Source organism: Limanda limanda, chromosome 23, assembly GCF_963576545.1.
Source record: "Limanda limanda chromosome 23, fLimLim1.1, whole genome shotgun sequence".
Classification (NCBI taxonomy): domain Eukaryota; kingdom Metazoa; phylum Chordata; class Actinopteri; order Pleuronectiformes; family Pleuronectidae; genus Limanda; species Limanda limanda.
In genome coordinates this window covers 9306784-9332607 of record NC_083658.1, presented here as the reverse complement: position 1 = coordinate 9332607, position 25824 = coordinate 9306784, and the positions used below count along the sequence as shown (strand labels likewise).

The 25824-nt window shown below is 44.0% G+C and overlaps 1 protein-coding gene across 1 annotated transcript in view; it reads left to right on the top strand.

Moving 5' to 3' along the window:
* Window positions 1–6095: 6095 nt before the first annotated feature.
* Window positions 6096–25824, top strand: part of farp1 (FERM, RhoGEF (ARHGEF) and pleckstrin domain protein 1 (chondrocyte-derived)) — a 44346-nt gene continuing 24617 nt past the window's right edge. Inside the window, exon 1 of the mRNA XM_061067059.1 lies at window positions 6096–6269. Within this exon, the coding sequence (XP_060923042.1) occupies window positions 6096–6269 (174 nt within the window). The remainder of the gene's footprint in view (window positions 6270–25824) is intronic.

The window sequence follows — 25824 nt, the reverse complement described above, 5'->3', positions numbered from 1 at the left end:
AGTTAAGTTAAAACAATTCACTTGTTACAGCAGCAGATAGACAAAAAACAAGTTACAGTAGAAAATAGAATACAAATATGCAATCAAATGTAATATAGATACGTGTACATAGTATACACCTGGTAATTCAAGTGTCCTCATCAATGTAGTGGTTTGAAAAGTACAATATTAGCCTTTAAAATAATATAAAAGTAGCATGGAGGTGGAAATACTCATGCAAAGTATAATATATCTCCAGAGCTCCTTGCCTCCACAGCTGCGTTTCCTCCGGTCTACCACAAAGTGTCGCTGTCGGGCCGCTCTCTCACTCTCTCACACACTCTCTCTCTCTCCTGCCTGGCGCTGTGGAGCTGGAGGCGGTGTGTGTGTGTGAGTGTGTGTGTGTGTGAGTCGCTCCTCATTGTTTCGGGAGGAAATCTCGCACGGCTTCACCACAGTCGCCTCCATGGCCGCCGCACGCTCTCCACGGCCCAGCTGAGAGGGAGCGGTCCGGCTTTGAAGCACCTTCTCCCGGACAGGAGCACCGGGACTTCACCGCCTCCACCACCCGGACCCAGACCCTCTCGACAGCCGACAACCGACACGCCAGACCCGGGGTAAGGAAAGCCATGCTCCCCGGCTCGTGGAGCGAGGTTCCACGTAGCCTCTCCCGGTGTTTCCTTGCGTGTAGCCCGAGATGTGTCGAGTTTCTTTTACACATTAACTCGCTTCCATTGCAGCTTGGTCATTTTTCACTAATCTTCCCCAGGAGGAGCTTCTTCTTCTTCTTCTCTTTCTTCTTCTTCTCCTTCTTCTCCTTCTTCTGCTGCTGAGCCTCCTGCAGCAACTTCTCTCCACACACCACTACATGTTAACTTCATGTATGTGTTTCCAGCTGGAGACAAAGACATTTGGTGTCCCTGACCCCACAATGGCCTGAGCCTGTCATTGTCAAGACGTCGCCCCATGATGCACATTAATATTGAGCAGTGGGACACACACACACACACACACATACACACACACTACCTAGCCCCTAACCCTAAAGTAAACCCAATTCTAACCCTAACCCTTAAGTCTAAACCCTCAAACATCCATTGAATTTGTAAGGATTGGTCAAAAGGTCCTTATATTGTCCCTTAAAGCTACAGTTAGACTTTTTCTGTGCATTTTTCCATGTCAAGACACTGCATTGACTTCCATTCAACACCAAAAATCCAATGTAATATAGTTAGGAGTAAAGGTCTGCTGGTCCTTACAAGGTCAGTGCTTATGCCGGAAAAAGGTCCTTAAGAGGATACAAAAACAAGCCCACACAGGTTCACCATCAAACGTAAACCAGGGAAATTCACCAACTGGTCCTGTGTTCTAAAGTGATACATACACACACACACACACACACAGACACACACTAGGAGAGTGTCCTGAGTGTGACTAGGCTGTCTTAGCCTACTGACACTTTTGCTCTGGCCTAAAGGATTACTCTGCTAACCCACATTCGGGGGCTTGCTCTTTGCCAACTGGACCCTCTCCGTGTGTTTGTGTTTTAAATGGGCTTTGGAGAACACCTATAGGGTGTCAGCTGCCGGAAACAATCCCCTTTTTCCTTTATTGATCTCTGGGGGACACCCTCTCTTTCCGAACCCCCCCTCCCCTCTCATTCGGCGTGAGGTCAGAGCACAGGGTCAGTGGGGAAGCAGCAGCGTCCACTTCATTTTGCTAATGGCTGGCGGAGCACGGGTGTGGAGGTCTAAAAGCAGGGGATCTGCCAAATCTCAATGCTCTTCCTCCTCCGGGATCTTGATCAATATCTTGTAGAATTGATTTCAAACCCTCCCCTCTCGCGCACACACACACGCAACCTCACAATCCTCACAACCAGTGGAGCGGCTTAACGTTTCCACGAGTGGAGAGTGTCACCTTGATGAAACAAGGCAACAAGCCCAGCCATTGATCTGCCAGGGATCGCAGGTGTAAGCGTGCAGTGTTGTAGCCTTGATCTCACCCCCCACACCTGCGCTGGTCGGGCCACTGTTGACACTGTGTGTCATTTTTTTAAGCGTGTGAGTCAGATTGTAAACAAACAGTTGCTGGTCGTCAAAATGGCAACAAGTTACTCTGTGTGTGAATGGATGGAGCCACTTTGTGATTTGAGGACGAGGATTTGTTAGTTGTGTATTGTACGATACGGCACAGAGCGATTTCAGCTTTCTGTGTTATTTATCTGTTTTCTCAGCTTCTTAAATATGAAAATTTGAAGGGGAAGAACTTTAGACTTCTTCTTCCTTGAGCTTCAGGAATTCCTAACAGGCATTTTGTTGATATTTAGCTAAAATCAAACAAAATCCATCACATCCGTGTTTAGGTATTTTCAGCTTGTGATAGAATAGTTTTCAAATACCTTTTTGAGCCGTCCCCTTAAATATCGTCATTAAATACCCTGTTTATGTAAAGGGAGATTTTTTACTTCAACATGCAGAGTTACTACAAAAAAAAACGCAGATTGGTGACATCTTTCTCCGTAGATGCACTTGTGTACACACCCACACCCACACATGCACTCACATCCGATTCCCAGGGCCTGGCTCCCCTCTCCCAAACCCTTGGGAAACTTTCAACTAACACCAGTTCAAAGGCTGGTGGAGAGGCCTCGGTCCCGCTGAGTTAAGGCCCCGCTGTTGGAAGCTCCCACAGTAGCTTCCTTTGTGCCCGTGTGACCAGCTCGCTCTGTATTCCGCTCTTGCTCAAGCAGCTCCACGTTTAATCCTCCCCGGGCCCCGACCGAGGAGACGATGAAACTTTCAGCCACCGGACTTTCCCTCCAGTGAGATTGAAAATGTGGTGGAGCTTCGGAAAGTTGTTTACGAGGTAGAACTGTGTGTGTGCGTCGAAACAATGAAGAAGTCGGCTGCCTGCGGAGTATGATCTACTGGTGTTTGTCAGGGTAATTGGCACCCGCCTGTTAGTGGATGATAAGGCCGAGCCATAAAACTGGCTCTGAGTTGACACTTGTTTTGCTTTGAAATGCAACACTGGGACAAAAACAAGTAGGTAACCCTGAGTGAGTGAGTGTAGGGTTTCAAGAACTGTTATTATTCCACCTCTGATATGGCTGAACCTCTCGGAGGACAAACTGCGTGAATGCAAATTCAAAACAGTTGGAAACGGCGGCGCAGAGCAGTAAGGAAGTGGCACATGAGAACAAATTTGTTCCCACAGGTGTAATGAGTAACCTGAATGTCAGGTCCCTTTTTTTTTCATTGTCGGGTCACTTCCTTGGCCGGGCTCCAGTTTCAAGCTCCTGCCTTTGTCACTGAGGTGGCGAGAGAAGTGCTGGTGTTTTGTGTGCAGGTGGAGGGATTAGTACAAATGTAATGTCTGTGTCTCGTATATAACCCTGCTGCAAAGCACCCTGGGGAAATAGAAACCAAAGAAAGTAGATTTTTGAATTGCTGTTATGATTTTTTTACCCCCGCAAAGTAGGTTATGCTTTCACCTGGGTTTCTCTGTTACTTAGTTATCAGGGTTACGCTAAAACGACTGGATGGATTGCCATAAAAGATGTGGTATGGGTCATGGAAGAACCCAATAAATGTAATTTCAAATTTAATTTTTTAATCAATATCTTAAAGTTCGTGTGACATTTTCTCTCATTTCCCAGGATGGATCTTGATGAGAAAAATCAAGCATATTTAAGGAACTGATATCATGAACGTTTGGAATTTGGTGCAGCTTGATTGAATGGGGCTTTGTCTGCTATACTGAGTGATAATCTTGTTTTATTTTAATGTTTAACTTGGTGTATGTGTTGTTAAGAATGTGTCTGACCTTGTTATCTGTCTACTTTCACACTGAGGTCAAAGGTTGCTGCAGGGGCATTCTGGTTCTTTTAGCCCCGGCATTCTGGCTAATCTCTCTGTTGATATATCTTCTAGATATTTTCTTTATTAATCAATCATTAAATGATAAAACAGTTTTGTCAATTTGAGTTTGAATAGATTTATTATAATATTTTCAGACTAAGTTTTCTTTATTTGGTGAGATGTTTCTTGAGCCAACCTCTTCTTCTTACATGATGCAACAGAGACTTCCCGTCATCACAGCCTCACAGACAACATATGACCTTGCGCCCGGTGGATTTTAGGATGGTCCGCAGAATACCACAAGTTACAGACCGGCTTTATTCTCCAGATTTGAGTAAAAGAAAGCTGCTCTTCTCTCAGGCACATCTGGAGGAGGCTCTGGAATCGGACAGCCCCATTAATCCAATAATACACTTTTATTTGCTCTTGAAACAGGCCTCGCTGTGGACGTGGTGATGCTGGGAAACACTTATTCAGGGTTTGCTGTCACATTTCAGTTCACTGCACCACCCATCTGTTCCTAAGTATTTAGAACTAAGAGGGAATGGCTTATTCCTCACTATGGATTAGGGAGGCCTGAATTTGGGGCTTTATTGACCGATCAGGATTTTTCTTTCTATAAACGCATAAAATAAACAGTGCTTGACCCAAAAGGACTTTTAACTCAGCATGTCTGTAGCATTGTTACTTACATGTACACTAATACTGATGTATCTATATGAAGCCAATATCGGCTGATTTATTGCTCAAGCTTGATTCTTCACCGCCAAGAGCATGAGGATCCAAGGACCTGTTAATCACCATGTTGTCCAATAGGTCCCTGATGGTTAATTGATTTACCAGTTTATTGACAAAAAGTATTAAGAGGGATTGACTGCATGTGACCGAATGTGACTGACCAGAGGATAAAACAGGATTTGCCCCTCGTTCAAAGGAAAGAAAGAGGAATCCGACAGGTTTACGTTTTGATTTATCCCCGTTGTCTTGTGCCAATGCACACAGACACGCGTGAAAACTTCTGGCTGTTGATCTAAATAAGTGTTTGTGTGTGTACCAGGGCAACTCGGCGGCCTGTAACTCTCATCCCCGCGTTTACCCCCCTGACCAACGTTCTAAAACATTCCACAGCCCTGATGTCACAGAGCGTCTGAGAGGATATTTATTGTCTGAGGTTGAGGTTTATCAAGTGTGGGACGGAGGTGGTGGTGGGGGGGGGGACACTGTGACTGAAGAGTTTGTGTGTGTGTGTGAAAGAGGAGGGCGAGGAGGAGGGGGTGTTGAGTGTCTGTCTGTGCGTTCTCAGGCCGTATCTCATCTGCTCCACTTGCGGAGCGCTTTGATTCAAGTCTGAACTCGTCTCACAGCAGAGCTCTGTGTTTGGTTAATGTAGGAAACTGAGCAAATCCCCCCCGTGTGTGCTTCACCTGGAAGAAATGAGCGCATGTGTCTGTCTAGAAAGGTGTGAGACACTGCCGTCTGCTTCTTTGTGCACACTGACAGAATGTTTTGTGATTTTTTTGACATGTTGCACAGCCAATTTAACCCAGACTGAACTTTTCTGGCATATCTCTTGAACTAATTTCGGACAAAGCCTCTCTCCTTGCAAGGTTTCCTCATTGCCACAACAGAGCCTCTTTCTTTCTTTTAAATCTGACTTTCATGGTGTATTTTTTCCACTCTAAGACAGTTTATATCATCTTTTAACCTTCATTTGAAAGTTTTTTTTCTCAAAAATATGTTTTTTTTCTTTACACCAAAATTAGGGAGTACACACAGTGTCATCGTTTTACATGATTGCAGACAAAAGCCAGATGTTAGTGGGTATTTAACCAGTGGAAAAGAGGTTTAACTTAAACCTAAAAAAGACCTTTAACAAATGCCTTTAAAAGTAATACAGCTGTGCACAGAAATGTACAATCACCCTGCACCGTTCTATTTAAGCTGCATGCCTATGTTACAGCTTGGGTGTTAGAGAAAGTGCCTGACTGTTGCAGCCTTAAACAGCCTGCAATATATTTGAGAAGCCAAAAATCTAAAATACCTCAAATCACATAGCGAGATTGTTGCTGCTGCGCTGAAGCACATAAGACATAACCCCACATTTTGTAACCAACTAACTTTATCTCCCCCCCACCCCAGACGTGAACAGAGGTCCCTGCAGCTCGAGAACGCCACGCCGCAGCGCACGCCGCAGCGCACGCCGCAGCGCACGCCGCAGCGCACGCCGCAGCGCACGCCGCAGCGCACGCCGCCATGGTCGAACCCGCCGACAGGCCGTCCACAGCCGGGCAGAGGCTGGGCGCCACGGAAAGTTTCGGGGTGTCCACCCTGGAGCCGGGCCTGCGTCCACCTGCTCAGCCTCCCGGGAGGCTGGTCTCCATACGGGTGCAGATGCTCGATGACACGCAGGAAGTCTTTCAGATATCGGTGAGTGCCTCTGCTATTGCTTTTATGAACCTCTGGATGTTTGCAAAATGATAGTGTTGGAAGGCATTTGAATCTTGAAACCTGCTCAGTGTAAAATATGTATCTCGCAGACTAAGTAATTGCCCAATCTCACTGTCAATCAACATATCAATAGTTGTGGTTCTTCGGTGCAATGTGTGCGTGATAGTTTCAGAGAACGGTTTCCTGTTCTTCGTTATGGCAGAAGAGATTTCTCTCTTTGATCACGTGGCTTTTTGGAACTATTCCCCATCTGGGTGTTCGTTGTTATTCTCCTACAGTTTTCTTGTGTTATTTATTGCTCATGAGGCTGTTATAAGACAATAGTTGCTGTTACTTACATGAAAAACCTTGTTTCACGCAGCTTGTCTGGTAAATGCATTTCAAAACAAACATTTTCAAGGCGGATTTCTGACTTCTACCTTAATGTCTTATGTCGAAATGTAATTCAGATAGTACAAATCCAGATTTGAAACTAAGTGGCGTTTAGAGGAACAAGGAATGTTTATTCCTGTATAAATAAACTAAAATGATCTTATTTGGGAGATCTGCTGTTCCCAGGATGAGCATGCAGACAGGTATGTTCGGCTCAAACCAGTTGCACAAGTCTGTATCTTTTAATAAATGAATAAAGAAGTCATTGTCAGGTGACTGCAATGCCACAGGGTTCAGCTGATCGGCCTCGTCTTTATCTGTCATTTCTCCCACTGCTGCACCTTTTACATGAATCGCTGACGCTAATCGAAAACGTTTCATACAATCCATCAGCAGTCCAATCCAACACTTTCCTTCCATCAGCAGTTTGTGGATGCAGGAGGATGGCTATCTACATGTATGTTCCATTCACCTTTTGAGTCTGATATTCTATCCCACTTCCTGGAGATACACAGGAATTGGGATAGAAACCAGCTTCCTGTCTGAGCACACCCCACATCCGGACCCCTGATCCTTCCTCTTTACCTCAACTTTATTCTTTCCCATCATTAACTCTCTTATACAAACTGTGCACTGTTTGTATACTCCAGTCTGTGTTCACCCTGATCTGGCATTTAAAGTGCGTGGGTATATAAGTGAGTGTGAGGTATGTGTTTGTCCATAGCAGCTCTCTGACTTCCTAATGCTGTTTAGAGAAAGGACTCCTCTGAGAGGCTGCACCGCCGGCAGCTTTAATGACATCGGTGCTGTGTTGCTTTGGTATGTGATCTCTGGGCGGGTGTCTCATTGCTTTCTGAATTAATGTCTGTTGCAAGTTGACTTAAGGCTCGGTTTCATGCCCTCCTCGGCGATTCGCATGCAGTATTTCTTTTCGGAATAAACCTCGGCCGCCGTTCTATCAGCTTGGAATTTTGCGATGATAATTAAGAAAGAATCTGCAAGGAAACACTGCCTCAGCTGGCGTGCGGAGCATCCAGAGCTGCAAGTTCGGGGGAGAGATGTAATTGGCTGTTGCGAAAATGCCAAGAATGTATGTGGTCGTTAGTGTGTCAGTGCCTGAGGATGCGTTTGTGGCTGAGTGGACAGTTTGACAGAGGGATGGGCTCCAGTGTCTGTTGGAGGGAGAGAGAGGTGTCACATCGAACGTTATATTATTATTATATTATAGAAAGAAAGAAATACTGAGATAAAAATGTCCATGTGGAGCTCATGGCATTTTAGTGAAGGAGCTGAAGCAGCTGGACAAGGCCTTTTTGACACGCTTGAAAAACGTCTTGATGCCTACTTTGTTCTGCTCTCAGTCCCAACCTCTGAACACCACAAAGAAATGTTGGATTAGTTTGACTAAAAAAAGAAACACCAGGAGTCTGTGAGGGATTTAGACGTGTGACTAACCAGGCTGGACTGAAGCTGTCTACTCTTCATCCTCCAGTTTAGATGACACATTGATTCATGGAGGAGATGGATACACCTCCTCGGAGGTCAGTGGTTCAGGCTGCTAAGGCACAATCGGCTGGACAGGTGCTGCTGTGACCTTTTCAACCTCAAGGACCAAATATATTGTCTCTAGAGGAGTAGGATCCACCTCCTTGAAGGTGAGGGGTCAGGTTGCTGAGGTCGTAGGGCTCCTCCTTGGTGATGTGTGGGCCGTCACCGTGCTGTTCCACAGCGAGGAAAGGGTGCTTGAGCACTTTAGCAGGTGTGATCCTCTCATTCTTGTTGACGTTCAACATCTTTTTCAAGAGGTCAATGAAGCGCTCCAACTCCTGCTCACCTCTGAGGCCTTGATACATGATCTGGAACAACAAAGCTCTGAATATTTCTAATGACCAGATTAAATGATGCAAATGTATTCAAAGAGTAAGACTCCTGTGGAGTACATTGAGGACATTCTTGTATTAATATGACATAACAAACATTAACTTACCTCCTCAAGGGCACATGAAGAGTTGAAGCACTTGCTGTAGTGGAGCCCGGTCTGAGCATGCAACTCTTCTGAAGTCTACAAAAAGACAGAGTTTAGGGTAAATCATGGATGAATGAATGGATGGATGGAAGGATAGAATGATCAATGGATGCATACCTTCAGTCTCCATTTCCCACACATATTAAAATACTGCATGCTGCGTAGTCCAGCGTCCAGTTGGTACGTGGGCGGCTCACCCAACGTGTTCACAATGTTTTTCATCTGGAAACACACATATGATCGGATTTAGGAGCTGATCCCTTACTTGCAAAAACTCTCTATTGAGAAACAAATCCAGGACGCTGCAACTATATGCGTCTGTGAAGAAGATACTCACGATGTCGTACTCGTGTTTCCCAGGTAACAGGGGGCGGCCCAGAGCCATCTCTGCCACAATCAGTCCTACAGACCACATGTCCATAGGCTGCCTGTAACTGAGCCCTAACATGAACTCTGGAGCCCTGATGGAGACATAATAAACAACATTAAACTTCCTGTATGAAAAGAGAACGACTAGTGACCCAAAGCTGCAGCATCTCTGCCACATGTTGTCTTCTCTGGGACTGCTGTGTGCCTTACCTGTATAACAGACTCTGTCCCCCTGAGCCTGGCTGAATGTCGGGGCCTTGGCAAGCAAGTCCAAAGTCAACCAACTTCACTTGTAGCGGTTTCTGCCTATAATCCACCACCATGATGTTATCCGGTTTGATATCGCTGTGGATGATATCCAGGACTTCCAGGTGGAGCAGTGCAGTCGCCAGCTGAAGAAACACAATTATTTAATATTATCTGTTGTGAAGACAAAGACGATAGTATTTGCTTCACATCAGATTTGAAATATACAGTGAAATGACACTTCTACACTGGAAACTTCTGGGAGTGGAAAAGAGAAAATCCATCAAACCTGCTGCAGAACAGGCCGGATCTCATGGAGGATCATAAACTGGACATGCTTCAAGTATTCTTCCAGAGTCATGTCCAGAACCTCAAAGCTGAGACGTGTGTGCTCATTGTGGACAAATGACCCATTCCATTGGATGATGTGGCTTTGATATGCATCCACAGTTTCTAATTTCTGAAGGATTTCAATCTGTGGAAGAAATGTGATGGGTGTAATTACAAAATATTTCTACATGCAAATTCCAGCTTCAGTTTTGATAAAGCAACAATTTGTACCGCACCTTTTTCCGCGCAACCTCCTGGAAATAATCTATGGTCATCTTGATGGCCATGTTTCCATCAGTTTTAGTGTCCACACACTTCACGACCTGTCCAAACCCCCCTTCGCCTAGAAACTGCCCCACCCTGTAGCGGGAGGCCAGCAGGGTTCCCTCGGGTGTCAGGTGCTCGTCTGTGGACGACAAGATTTGAGTTGATGTTGATCTATGATACATAGCAAAATACACATCTGTCAAAAACTTTCAGTCTATACCATATAATTAGTTTGTTTCATCAATAAAAATAAATTTTGGATTATAGGACAAGATGGTGAAGGTCTTCTGCACAATTTAAGTTACCAACCACCAGCTGCTAACACGTGCTAACACCTGATGTTTGCATGTGTTAGCTAGCAGATGTTAGCGTCATCTTAGCATCATCAAGTGTTTTGGTCTTGTCATAAGCGATACAGGGCAAACTTGAGGTTACACTGAGGCTAAAGGAAAATCTGAAAGGGATTATCAATTAATAATAAATCCAATTCTTATTTTTTTTAACCATTTAAAGTTGGCATTCTCTGTGTTTTTTAGATGCTTATTACTCAACTTACCTGACATATCGGTAAAGGAGCTGGACATCTTGGATCCAGAGTCCAGAGTAATGGGGAAACACAACTGGAACAGAAAACTAAAGCTCTCTGGAAGTTCTATAATGTTCCCTTCCTTTGATCCTTTTGTCACAATTGGTGTCATCAAACACATTTTGCACACACTTCAAAGTCATGGTTGTTTGTAGGTGCATGACGAAATGGTAATGAAATAAGAGAAAAGAAGATCATACAAGTTGAGAAAGAGAGAGTCCACATTTAAAAAATCTTGTAGTTTTCTCAAATTGCTGTGAGAGGTTGTGGTTCTCCAGAAATAAACAGCAGTCAACCTCCATGACATGCATCTACCTCCCCGTGTCTTTTTCTCCTCAGTGTCACACACACACACACACAGATACAAAAAGAAAAGGTCTCTATCTCTGTGGAACATCTTTGGACGTCAGTGCTCAGACCCCATCAGCCCCATGAAACCAAAACACTACACCCACTAGGATGTGATTGTTCGTTTTCTGTCACAAGTGTTGATGGTATGAAATATCAAGGTGTACTGCTGCTGAAAGTGGAAAAGAAAAAAGTGACAATAAACGCATGCAAAGCGAACCCACTAAATTAACAACAGTTGGTTTCAGAGCTTATCGCGGATTCCTTGAAATAATTGTCTTTTGAGCTTGACCCATCTTATTAGACTTTTTATTTCCTCTGTTACAGTACCTTCCAGTGTATTTGCGCAGTAGGTGTAGACTCGCGTGTGACTCAACAGATAAGCCTGCAGCTTACACAAACGTTGGCGCTCGTCCGGCTTTTCTCACTGCAGGGGGTGAACACGTCTGCAGAGTCGGAGCAAGGACTTTATCAGCAACAGTTGCACTTTGTTAATGTTGAGTTTTTTCGATTTTCATGCTTGATGTTTCAGTACCTTTTACCTGATGTTTAAAGGACTTTTTAACAGATAAGGTTTCACTGATTCAGCTTTTGTCTCTTATGATACCGATGTGTAAACTCAGGGCATCAGCTGATCGCTTTTCTTTTGTTATCATGCTTCTGTGATTGAATCACATGATGTGTCTTGTGTGTTATTCGGGCCAATATCTTAATATGCTATGCCATATTAATAAGTGTATTTTATGATCATATAGGGGATGTGCTGGAAGAAGAAATATTTCTGCATGGTATATGTTTTGAATGGTATGTAAAGGTAAACTCAGTATTCAAAAACGGCCAAAAATAGGCCCAGACTCAATAGGGTTAAACCAAAACGGAGTTTCTAAAACTAATGCTGCATGAATCTTCTGTAATGTTTTTTTTAATTTACTTAAGCTTTTAATAAGTTAAACAGATACAAGTTGTCTTTTCAGCATTCGTTTATGCAAAAATTGCAGAAGTGCATGAAATGAATATATCAAGTCATTTTTTGCTAACGTTGGCTATCTGCTAAATGTACCGTCAAACATTCATGGTTTCATATAGTCTTTAAAAGCAAATGAGTATGTAACAGAAATATATTGTATTATCCAATTTATTTTCTATCAGCTGTATCCTCAGGCTTTCAGTGGGAATGTGCACCCCCACCAGCACCATGAGCAGAGTCTATAATCCAGATTCCCATGAGCAGGAACGTGGAACTCATTCGATTTAAAGCAGATTCTAGAGAGTTGTAGGGACACGATTTAAATCTAATGTATCTTTTCCCTTCATAGATTTATAGAACAAGGTCATTTTTACATCTATATATTGTAATTCTTTATAGCTTACTGTCATGTCCTTTGTCTTGCTCTGACCTGATGTAGAGAAACTGTAGTTTGTGTGTATTTCATCAATAAAACATCATTACGAGACATCGGCACAAACTGCATTAGTGACCACTGTGTCTACACACACACACACACACACACACACTCACACACTGGGAAGCTTCATTATTAATTTGCAGTGGAAGCAGCATGGTGGAGGAGTGTGAGTGCAGAACATTATCACCCACTCCCACCTGGTAAATAATTGAAGGTAGAGAGCATGTGCAGTGTGTGTTTGTGTTTGCGTGTGTTTCTACATCTGCTGTGTGTGTGTTTGTGTGCCTGCTGAATAATGGAGGAAGTATGTTTCTCATTTGCCTTGAGTTGTTTTCACCTATTTAATCGAAATTCAGTATCATTGAAGCGGTTCATTGCGATCCAATCGTGGCTTAGGCTCTGCACTGGTTATCGTGGAACATAATTTTCCTCTTATGTCCTGCAACACACAAATTCAGGAATCCACAAATGTACACATCACTTCCCTCTTTTGACTCAGCTCTTCCGATATTTAGTTCAATTACAGTTTTAATTTTTTTAAGCTGCAGTGTGTATATCGTGTTTACTTGTATTTCACAGAGAATCTTTGTTGGGTGATTTATTTTTTCCCCTAACAAGAAAAGCCCGCTGCCCCAGATTCGCTAAGTTGAGGTTTAGGTCAAGGCATCTGCGATTTGAAGGGGAGATTCCAAAGGAAACCATTTTGGTTTGTGTGGTTGGAGGAAAGGAACAAGTGACTGCACTTGTTTGAGTAGAAGACGGGTTTTAAACTAATTTAGAGGGACAAAAGTGAGGAGAAAATGATAATGGCTTTCCCATCCCCTCTTACAACAGTCAGTAATCTTCCAAACCCAAATAGAATGTTGCATTGTCGGGGTAATTTCCTCTAGTGAAAGTGGCAGGATTATGTTTGTTTTACTGTCCACAAATTTCATCACAGACGGAAAAACAATGATTGTCCATTTAGCTAAAGAATGATACAGCTTATTAATATCCAAACAATGCTGCACTGGGCGACATGCTTTTCCATGCAGTTCATTTTAAGTCATTGCTGCTGCTGGAGAATACTCTGTCTGCACCAAATTTGTATTAATCCACAGCTGAAAATAGATCCCTACAATGAATTATAAGGATCTATTTTCTATTATTTACTTCTTATTAACCAACACTTTGTAAAAACCAGCAATAAATAATTTAATTTAGAGTTGGGTTTCTTCAATAGGATTGAATGTGCTTTAGCGACAAACATTACAACATGCAGTAATACTGGATTTGAAGCAAAACACAAAAAAGATAGATAGAGAGTTAATTCAATATCTCGCATTGTGTTCCTTCCAGATCTGCAGACAGTGGATTTTTTTATTTATTTTTTATTTGAACACATCTTATTCTCTTATGGTCGTCTGTGGTGTCTCTGCAGCTGTAATTCAATTATTTTCTGTGACTCGCCCGATGACAAAGATGAAGACCTGCTGCCTGCTCCCCGGAGATCAGTTAAATCTGCCCCCCCATAGACCTTCCCTCGCTTGAGATGAATCACCGGTTCAGCTGAAGCATATATGTATAATACTTGATGTCATGATTAAGACCTGCATATGGAGCCACATGTGCCCTGACAGTGCTTTCACTCTCCCATCGCATTTCCATCGTCTCTGTCCTGCCTCTCAGGTGATATAATAGAAAAGGAGAACGCTGTCCCTTTTTCTACCCCATCTATCTTTCAATCAGTGGAGTCTGATTGGTTATTACTTTTTTCACGTCTTGTCGAGCATGTTGACCTTAATCCCAGCAAGACCATCCAGTATGTCCACATCAAGATTGACTTCCTCAGTGGACGTCAGGGGAAGGACAGAGTGGAAAGGGGTGTGTGTGAGAGGCGTGGGTGTGTGAGATGTGCAGCCAGATCACTGAGAGGGTTTTCTGCTGCATGATTGGATTGTGGCTTTATGATCTGCATGGCTCCTGACCTTTTGTGTGTGTTTTTGTCTAAAAGTGAGCTAGGGAGCGATTCAGGACCACAGGGGGGAGGGTTACGAGGATTAGCATGATGGAAGCGCTTTACAGACGACATCATTTGATGGACTAGCAGTCCCCCAAGGCCTGTGATAGATGAGCTACAAGTCCCCTGCCACAATTATGCTCACACACACACACACATTCACTCACTGGGGTACAATGTAAAGCAGTTGACATTTCAAATGGATGGGCCTTTGTGCTGCTGGTTGCCTCGCGAGTAAATGATACACGTGGAAGGAGCAGATATGAAAGGGCTGAGAAAGGGAGATAGTGAGTCGGTTGCACCTTTTTCAAAAGGAGCAGTGGATTCAGACAAAGACCCATTTTCTTTCAAATTTCTTCAAGATCAACATTTGAATTTGGCTTTTTTAATAGCTGAACTCTGGGAAATGTCCAGAGAATTGGGACACATATGAAGAAGACAGCAGAAAATTGTCCAGATCAGACAGGTTCAAACAACAGGATGAACATTCAGGCCAGGGATAGACAGGAATCTTGTGTTTTTTACTTATTGCCAGTCCTTATCGCCAAAACCTCTAGAATTTCAATGACATCTTCCAGTTTTGTGGCTGTCACATATTAAGGTCATCGACATGTCAACTTGTCCGCTGGAAAATGTCCTGATCTGTTCTCACGTGAGCTCACTCAGACATTTTTACTAATGGGGCTGGTAGGAAAAGTTCAACTGACTGACATTTCCGTTGTCATTCAGCCCCTCCGGAAAATTTCTTGAAAATATCCAGACTTGCATGTCTGAAAGCAGCTTCAGCCTGAACTTGTAATTTTGCAAGTCAATGTTTTGAAGCCAGATCATTCTGCTCTGTTAGAAGCGCTCATGTGGGTTAAACAGCGTCTCATCCCTCCTCCACAGCAGAGGTATGACTGCCTCATTGTTGTGCCTCCACCACAGAGACCTCGGCTGTTTGGCCCCGACAAGAGCTGGAGAAATTAGTTTTTAGTGCAGCCCTCCCATTAGTGAATTAGTGCGCACAGAACCAGACAGTCCCAATTTGGTGCAGACTGACTCATAAAGTTGTTTTTAAACTTTCACCAGTCAACTCAAGTGCTCAAATGAAAGTTGGGGATGTTTGCATTTGGTCCTCTCAAGAATTTTGCCCTGAAGCTGAGATTGAATTATTTCCCCTCTTGTCTCCAGAGCTGCTCTCTTTCACGAGAGAGAGAGGGTAAGGAGACGGAAGGAGAACTAAAGAATGATACTAGATAAAGAAAATGGGCTTTAGAAGCTCGGAGCCGAAGTATGATCATGTGTCTGTTGGTTGTCTAGAGTTGGCAGGAGTACTGACAGTACTGACAGCTATAACTTGTCATGATTTGGATGTGTGGGTAGAGGTGATGGTTAAAGACAGTGTAACGTTGTTATTTCAGGGTGAGGCTGAAATACTGGGTTTGTGATCTTCCCCTTCTCTGTCTCCTTTCCATTTTCTCTCTCTTTCTCCTCTTCTCGTCTTCTTCTTTCCTCCCCTCTCTTCCTCCTCCTCTCCTTTCCACTCCTCATCTCCTCTCCTCTCCTGGGAGGTATTTAAGTTCAGTGGGGGACAGGGGGAACTGGTGATTAATTTTTAATTAGAGAAATTTACTGATTGATTGGTTTTGTTAAATATTGCTTTTTAAGCGATGGTTTCGAGTGACTTCTGTTTTCTCTGGAATGCTCCAATACAGGAACTTGAAAACCTCTGCTCTCTTCCTCTCCTCTCCTCTCCTCTTCTCTCCTCTCCTCTCCTCTCCTCTCCTCTCCTCTCCTCTCCTCTCCTCTCCTCTCCTCTCCTCTCCTCTCCTCTCCTCTCCTCTCCTCTCCTCTCCTCTCCTCTCCTCTCCTCTCCTCTCCTCTCCTCTCCTCTCCTCTCCTCCTGGAACACCTACACTACTAACAGTAGCGTTTGTCAGGCCTCATTCATCATCATCCACAGAGAGCTGCTCTGTGGGTTAACCCACCTCTCCCTCCCAGTCCCAGCTCAGTCCAGTGCTGTAACACACCATAACATATATTGATACTGTTTATATTATGAACTCACGAGGGCCACATAAATCCACGTTACATGAATATGTAGGTTTATAGCTCCATGTGCCAGAATATATCTCCAATGCGTGCATGCTAAGATGGACTTTTAAGACGAGTTAAAGATAGTCCTATTAAAATACATATTTTATTAGATCTGCAGATGCAATATCCCTCCCCCCACTCTCTCTCTCGTAGCCGAGCATGAATAAATGATGCATTGTTTTTTTTTAATCATTTAAATACGCGGGTGATGCAGAGTTGGATAGTTGGAGGAAGTGGAGACACGTCATCCATCTCTATATACAATTTATGATCATGATGCTGTTTTCAGGGGGTTAGCCTCTGTTAGCCTGCCACCTCCGGCCGATATAATCTGCCAGCGGTTGTCATTTCAGTGGACAGCCTGTTTTCCTCTACGTCTCCATGAAGGCAACGATTGAATTGCTTGAATTAAAATCGGCCTCCGTAATCACCACAAACTGCGCAGTGCATGGATGCAAAGTTTTGACCAGTGTAGCCATGGTGACTAAGAGGCTCAAAGCAACGAGCCAATCGTACACAAATGTCAAAATATCTGAATTAGAAATGTTCTCTGTCTGTGGTGTCCCGACCGCAGGTTTGAGGAACATGTGGATGCAGCATGCCTGCACACAGAGGCTCAGTTCTGTATTATGTAATCATTGGCATCCACTGTCTCATTCCTGTGGTCAGAGACCTCAGAGAGGGAGTTCTAACTGTGGACTGAGTTTCCTCTCAGCTACTTGTTATTATTTAGCTCTATGAAGTTGACCCCAAACTTTGACCTGCCCCGTGAAGCAAAGGAAAGGAGCAATTCGGTACTGTTAAAGTAAAAAGAAAAACAAATTTTAAAGAAGTGAGAATTGGATTTTTGGTTGTCAGTCCTCTCCCCATGCTGTGTCACACTCTGGTGTTACATGGTTTCAGTAGAAGCATGCCTTTTGTAACCTGGCTTTTAGGGTGGGTGTGTGCACATGGAGCCACGTGGAAGCATTTAGACGTGCCGAGTTCAAAGACGGGGCCGCAGACGGAGCTGCCTCTGAGCTAGGAAGGAGGGAATGAGGGGACAAGACAGAGAGGTTATTACCCAGTAAGTGGAAGACTATTTCGGAAGGAGGCCGATTCCCGAGGGGTTGTTTCTGAAAGGGAGCTAGCTGGGGGTGGGAAAGAAACAAAGTGGGCCCCACTGAGGAAAAAGAGAAGTGTTTCACTCGCTGCGATGGAGAAAAAGAGGGATTGCGGGGCTCGGGAGGGAGAGAAAGATGCATACAGACACACATCCGACTCCCACAGAAGCCGGTGAATGAGCAAACACTGTCCGCTCTGCTTGGCTGTAGAAGGGATTTTTGTGTGACTGCTGTGAATGAGGTCCCCACTGAGGAGGCCAATAATGGAAGAGCTGGGCCCCATTCAGGGTAATCGCTGTACCTCCTCTACACAAAACCACCCCTTACAATTTGGACGTTTTAATTTGTGGATTACGAGTCTGTGTTTGGAGCTGGGGCTGTGATTGTGGTGAAACTCTCACTATTGCTTTTGCAAATTTCCCTTGTCATTATGTTCTCACCAGTGGGATATTGATTATTTCCTGTGTTCGATTGGAGCTGTGGCGCTACAATAATAATATCTCACCCTCCCTTTCACCATGTGGTAAAACCTCTGCTGGCTGGTGGGTTTTATCACCACCACCAGACACCCTGGCAGTTATCCAGCTCCGAATTTAACAAATGAATCTGGCTGAGGTTGAAAAACAGAAGCTGTACGGTGTATTCAATGACACGTGTTGCTGTTGGACTCAGTACGGAGCTTCAGGCAGCAGCGCTGTACTGTTTCTCCAAATCAGATCAAATTTGCTGTATAATGAGGCTTTTGATTGTTCGGCCTCCTCTACCTGGAAACCGAAGCCCAATTTGTCAAAGTGGAGCTTTTAGGGGGGAGCCAAGTTTGTACAAAGTAACATAAAATGAACCTTTTACTCTGATTTCTCTTGGCGTGAGCTCGACAAATGTTTGCGGGCGCCTCGATCCAGCTGTAGCTGCAGCCGTAAATCTTCCCTCCATGATGCCGGAGAGTATTTAGCTCGTGTCAGGGTTTTCCCTCGGTATAGGTGATAAAGTCACAGCTGAGGGAGAGGAGGGGGAGCATGACTTCTCCCCAGGAACACATTGTTTATTCCAGAATCAAATAAGAGCAATGCAGGCAAATGTGGCGGCCATTTTTCATGCCAAAGAATTTATGTTTTCGAAGTTAGCAGGATTACACGAAAACTACTGGACGGATTACAATAGAACTTGGTGTATGGGTCAGGGAAGAACCCTTTAAATTTTGGTCTGTATTCAGGATTTGTTTCAGGTACTGAAATCTATGAGTTCGAGCAATTTGGTGCGGATCCAAATACAAATCTAGTGGATTTAAGTGTAGTTTAATAAGGGGACTGTTGGGCCTTGGTGGAGGTATGCATTCCCTGGGTGCCCTTCTTCTAGTTTTATTTGTTTTTTACCCTTTAGGTTGCATGTTGATCTGGAATTAAGAGATTCCTCATGGGAGTCCATCGTCCTTGGTATGGGAACCAGAAAAGAACTCCACAAGAGGGAAAAAGGAGTTTAAAAACCAATCTATTAGATTTAGATATAAAAGACCCCTGAGCTGCTTCATTCAGTCTCTGACGCAGCTCTGGACCGAGCTGTGTAACTTCTCTCCTCAGCATTTGGACATTGCTTGAGTGAGTCTGTGGGAGCACACAGCGCTCGGTCTTCTTTCAATAGGTGGAGTGTTTCTTAATCTCCTTCCTCGCTCCCTCTGGATGTTTTCCAGAAGCCTCAGTGGAATTCTATGGCATCTCCCCTGCTGCGTGTTTCTCCGAGAAACGAGCGGAGGAATGCGGGCTCAAATGTGACATTTTGGAGAAAAAGTTTTCACCCTTTCTCAACTTTCGTGTTCTTTCCTCTCCTACTCTTTATTATAAGCCTCAGACTCCATGCCTCTCTCTCTCTCTCTCTTTCTCTTCCCGGCAAACGATTTCGTCATGCTTAAATCTCATCATACTTGCAGTGCTGAAAGACAACCCCATCATAATAGACTGTTCCTTTACATCTCAGGCTGGGAGTTTCCAGCACTGTGCTCCCTGATGAATCGCTATCAACACTCTTCTGACTTCGGCTGTGATTGAAGTGTTGTTTTTAAGCACATCGGTTTTTGGGAGCATTTCATTTGAAGTTGATTGAAGCTGATTGACTGATTCATTTCCAGTTAAATGTTTATGGCTGTGTGTGTTTGTTTGTGTTAGTGCTGATGGACATGCTTTAATAACACTGTCATATCCACTTTGAAATGCACTGAAGCTTTTTGGGATATTGGAACAAATAAGTGTTGTTGATAACTTGTAAATCATCTGTGTCTCCTCATTAAGGCACAGCAAACATGTTCAATGCAGGCTTAGTTTTTCCATTGTAAATCATCTGTTTCATCAACACCAACAGCAACACAATCCAGGCTTAGGTATCTACACCATTAATACTGATTAAGCTTGTCTTTATCTGCATTGTCAAACATTTGTGCGTCATCTGTTCATCCATCAGTTTTAATCTGCAGACGTGAGGAATTAAAGGAGACACAGGATGTTACTGCCGCCACCCAAAGGTCACGAGGGTTTACTCAAAGGTTCCACGAGACTGAAATTGATGTGAGTCACACTGTGACCTTTACCAGATCTCAGCCCGGTTAAACATCTATGGGAGATTTTGGACCGGCGTATAAATCTGGTCTGGAACCTTGGTCTTTGGCGATGTTCGGCCCAGATTATCTGGTAGTGTGAGGGGTTACAGAGCCCTTCTTTAAACCTCATGAGATGCCCACAGAATCATCAGGGCCGCCCTGATATTTCTCAAACCTGCCGGATATTTTACGATTTGATACCAGGATGATCAAATCACAGCCAGTGAGCGAGACCGAGAGACCAGAGCAGGCGAATGTTCATCGGATAATATTCTGAGGCTAATGTCAGCTAGCGTTAAAATCTCAAAATCAGATAACCGGTGTTGACCACATCGCTTGGCCGTCTACTTTTGTTTATTGACATTAGAGCAAGTTGTTGCGCCACGCCCTCTCCGTCTGCTTCTCCATGAGGTCACACGAGAGATGTGTGAGATGGTCCGGCCCTGCCTCTGGACCAATAATCTTAATAATATCCTAGTGTGTGTTTTTCTATTAGTTTCTTGTAGTGTGGGCGTGTGTACCATGCTTGTTTACATTTGGGCAAATCAGCACATTTTAAAGGCTTGTACACTTGGGTTCACGGTGAAGATCTATGGACGTTCATTAGCAGTAGACATGGGAAATAGTGACATCACGTCTGCAGGTTGAGGTTTGACTGACTTGTGATGCAGAGAGGGAGAAATGGAGCCACTCACAGTGACATACTGTCACACACTTAAGATAAAAGCCTGCAGCATTTGGTCGACCGTTTGCATTTTATCGGCCCGTCTCTCTCGCTGGAGCGCCAGATGCTTTGAGGGGACAAAGCAGTTGTGTGCTGTGAAATTTACAGTCATTATTTCACGAGGCGTAGTACAAACGTCCCCGCCACCATCCTACCCAAGACACTAATTGCTTTTTTTAATGGTACAACACTGAGCATGTATTCCCCTCTGATGCTCAATTTAATTGTCTGCCTCAACTGTGCACTGAGCCGTAACATGCAGACACACACACACACACACTTGCAAAGTGAGACACACTGAGACACACTGTGGTCTTCATCGCAGCCTGTAGGCATTTTCATCATCCTGCATCAGGGGTGTTGCCAGTTTGATTTCCCACTGCACCTTCGCTGTCACTGCAGAACGCTATAGCAGGTGTTCTGCCAACCTGCTGTGTATTCACCAGTCCAGTTAGGCATATGTGTGTGTGTGTGTGTGTGTGTGTGTGTGTGTGTGTGGTGTGCGTGAACCCTGAATCCTTTCCCTTCTGGCAGCATGGACGAACCGGCCACTGGGTTAAGCCATTTAACCTAATCTTATAGAGAGAATGTGATTGGTGGGCAGTCGAGGAGGGAGGAAGCCTCGCCCAGCTGTCCCACTGCTTAGTGGTATTTCGTGTTCCTCTCTTTTTTTTTTTCTTCTTGAGGGGAAATCGTAGTTTCCAGGCCAGTGGCATTCTTTAACCTCATACCAGGATGATGCAGGATCTTTCCAAAAAATGCCCCAAAGTGGAACAATTCAAGAAGTATAATTAAAAACCTTCTCAAAAGTACATCCCAAATATTTCACCAATCGGTGGATGCAGCTGCAATAAAGCTGCACCACTTTATATATTCATCATTGAAGAAGGTGCACTTGGGGAAAACTCACTGGCATTTTCTTCTCTGTGACATTAGTGGAGCGGCAGCCGGGTTTACCAGTGCACGATGGGGGTGGGGGGATCTTTGTCGTTTGTCATTAAGCAGCTCCCTTAATTCCAAAGCTGAAGATCTCGCACCAATGCAGTGACTCTTAACATGACACTACTAAAGCAGACTCCATCGACTGCTCTGTGCTTTGTCCTGTAAAACGTCGCCTCAGGGAACAACCCCCCGATCTGCCTCGTTTTGTAATCGTTCCAGCAGCTTGTGAGGAGATTGGACAAAATGCCGGTGTTGCATACTGACACAGAGATAGAAGAAAAAAAGCATCTTCCGATTGCACGTCACCCCAACTCAAGCTGCGTCCTCTCTGTTGATTTTTGTCCCATTGGCCTGAAGTTTAGCAACAGGACACAGCATGCTCTCCTCATATTTCTATGATCAGTTTCACCAGAGAAAATAAACAAGTATCAATAGCTCTTTGTCCTCAACTTTCCATGTATCTCACTGGCTACGTTTGTTATTTCTTTTCTCAAATATATCTGATAGTTGTTTTAAGTCTCGAGTTTTGACTAATTGATGGATTTCCTGAGCTGAGCTGCAAAGACCCCATGCTGGAATTCCTAGCAGGAGGCCGAGGGAAGAAACTCAACAGCTCTGAGGTGTTCTTTACTTTTTTATTTATTTACCCCTGTCTTCCCCCCCCCGTGGAGAGCTCTTATCGTCAGTCTCACCCATCTGGTTTCTATCCCTGTTGACATAAGTCCGAGTGCTGCAGACCAGACCAGCAGTACCCTTCAAACACCCTTTTTACTTCATGCCAATTCCCTTCAAGACGCTTTCTTTTGTTTCCTGCATGTGTGGAGTAATGAGTTATTCTGAAAAACACATTTCTGCCAAGAGTATGATAAGCCTTGGTTGGAGTCTGCAGTCGTTCAGATCAGCCCAGTGGCCTTATTTAGTAAAATTTTATAAGAAAATCTTAAAAAAAGTCTGGTCATTTTTTGGGGGGTGTATTTCACAGGTCATTTGCATCAGCGGCGCTCTGGGCTTTCTCTGTAAACCCTCAGCGCACCACCACAGATGGTGAGAATGTTTTCCTTGGCCATGGGTTTGCAGGGGAAGACGGGATCAGCGGAGAGAGAGAAGGAAATACTGGAAGATAAACAATATAATGAATAAGTAAAATATATCCACGTAGACTTTTAGATGGTAAATGTAAAAACTGACATCAAGTATGAGTGTGAGATACAGTTTGTACGGTCTCACAAAGGGACCACTTTATCAACGGCCGACTAGCTCGAGAGGTTTATGACTGTAATTTATGCATTTTCATTAACTGTTCATCTCCGACATAAAGGGAGCCACAGAAAAGCCGTAAGAAGAAAAAAGGATTAAAGAGAAGTGAAGGGAAAAATATGGAGGTTTTCTCAGCTGCAGGCCTCCGGGGTCAGAACGAGCTGGACGCAGACGTCGCAGCAAGAGAGACGTCTGGAGGAAGTGTGTTTGCTGGATTCTGTGTGTGTGTGTTTTTGCTGGCGGACGGCTTTGCTGTGTAACAGTGATGGGGGGTGGGCTTGGCAGAGACGCACTCTGATGAGTAAACAGACTCGCTGACGGATTACTGGCAAGTGCCCCTGATAGGCAAAGAGCTGAAATGGAGTCTGGATGCTAGACAGGGGATGGAGTGACACTGGGGATGATCCAAAGTAAAAAAAACAGAGGGTGGTAAATACAGTTTCATGACTTACCTTCTGAGCTGTTTCTGATAGATTCTGGCTTTCTCTACCTGCGGGATCCACAATCAAATTTCCAGCCGACCATGTTGGATATTTTTTATTTTGTTGCTGTGACACACACACAGCCTCTGGACACAGGTTTCGTTCAGGGGCCACCACTGTAAATCTGAGGGCATGAGTCATGTTATGAAAAGTAAACAGGAAGAGGAAGCAGTTGATACAGCTGCTGCAGCAAAAAGGGCCTCATGCTTTTTTAATTTATTTATTTATTTCTTTTCTTTTCTGACTCACTAGCTGGAAAAAGGCTCTGTATTGTCCCATCAATAACAGCATCTTGTGTTTTCCTCATTAGCTTTGTCACAAGCAAGAACATTTGAATTGAATGGTTTCAAATGGATTTAATGTTCCTTCTCCCACGTCTGGAGTCTCCTCTTGTCCTCCTATTGTGTTAGATCTTGAAGCCAGACTCCGGCACAGTTCACTGCCGAACAGTCGGTCATTAAGGCTCCCTGCTGGACCTGCTAGCCCTCTAATTATCTTTAAAACATATATAAGAGCTGTGTTTGGTGTAAGGCCCAACAGGACAGCTGTGTGAAACTGGATCCTGCCTTTATGGATGCGACCTTGCCCTTTGCAGGTTGCTTTAACTGTCTGGAGCTGGAAATTCTTTTTCAGGCTCTTTTATTCTGCGTCTGCATGCGAGTGCACATGCCGATGAACGCTTCACTGTATGCATATGAAATTCCCAAAGCCTCATTCCACATCTAGATAAGACACTATATCCGTCTGTGTTTTGGCCGACTAAGAAAGGCTCATTGATGGAAGCCGCTGAATGAGGCGATTGTGATTTGAACTGAAAAGACCCCGGTCCGGGGTCAACAGGCCTTGTCTCCTCTGTTCAGCTGAAAGATCTCGAAGCTCGCACACAGCGCTTATTTTTAGACGCTCAAACTCTTAAAAATGTAAACCTCGCTGGGGAGATTTCCCTGTGGTGCTTTGTCATTAACACTTTCCCGGCATCCCTGCACCAGCAAGTGTGACACCAAGCCTATTTTTATTCCATAATTTTTATTATAAACAAAACCTATATATATGGATATCATGTTTGACCTCGACCGAGTGTCAATTTCCACTGCTGCCAAGATCGGAGCAGATCACGAGAACAGGCCGGGATTTTCCATTTTGAGTGCCACTTTCATTTGGGGAGCACCACTGCTTGTTGTACTGTATGTGTTAACTCTGGTGTTAGACGGGAAGAGAAAAGAAATCAGGAACTGAAACAACTGGCTGCTTTTTGGTCATCACACAGTTTGTATCATATCCTCTGTGGAAATGTGACAGAAGTCTAAGGATGGTATCCTCCACTGCCTTTGGCCGTGGCTGACGATGGTGGCTATAACTGAAATGTTATCTCAGACAACAGGAAACTACTTCCTCCTGAAAGAACCTCCTTAGCAACCGGCGTTTTTTTCAGTCTGCCTCTGTGCCTATTACCAGTTTGTAAACACTTGGTTCTCCTTAAAGTCATTTTCTTTCTAGAGAGAGTGTATCACTCTTGATTTAAAGTAAAACCATTAGACTAACATAGCCTGTAAAATAACGGCACAGCAAATGTAAATGCTGAATCTGACCACCCCTAATGGTTTTGACCAGGATTGGGACACTGCTTTCCTCCCTTCTTCATTAAAGCTTTTTCTTTTTCTCGGGTATCCTCACAGTGTAGATTTGACGCGTGTACCACTGGTCCCTGTTTTCTTTTCATTAAACAATATCAACAATATAATTTGCTCATTTGCTCCAGACCAGGGCATCTTACACGAAACAAAGAATGTGGCACAAGTCTGTAAGAAGATATATCACCTGTACAGTGACACCTCAAGTGATGGAGGACCCTCTGTTATTGTAACTGGTTTTGATATTTCAAGATTTCACCTCTGTTCCCTCAAGGACATTCCCCTCTGCATTCCACCGTCTTACATAACTTAAGTGTGATAGGAGATATCTCCCTAATGCATTCACACAGGCCCGCTGTCTTTACCGGAGAAGGATTTGATGAAATTGAAGGAAATTGCTTTTTCCAAAAACACACTTGGAATTCAGCCGCGGCCTTTTGTGTAAGACGAGCTGTTTCCAAAACACACAGATTTCTTTCCCTTCTCGTTTTTTGGGGCTTTAATGTCATTCTCCTCCTTTCTCGGCTCAAAAACGTGGTTGGTACGTAAACACAAAAATCCATGTGTGATAACAGAATGGCTTTAACATATGTTCTTTCTCTGAAGATAAATGTCCAATTTAAAACACAATATTTAAAATTATGTCAGTTGAAGAAAAAATAGAGAGATTTCTTATTCTGTCTAAAACAAAAAGAATTCTGTCTCCTTCCCTGCTTTTTAATCTGCGTTAAATTCAGATTCTTTTCTCCCACCTCCTCCTCGCCCCTCTTAACCTCAGTT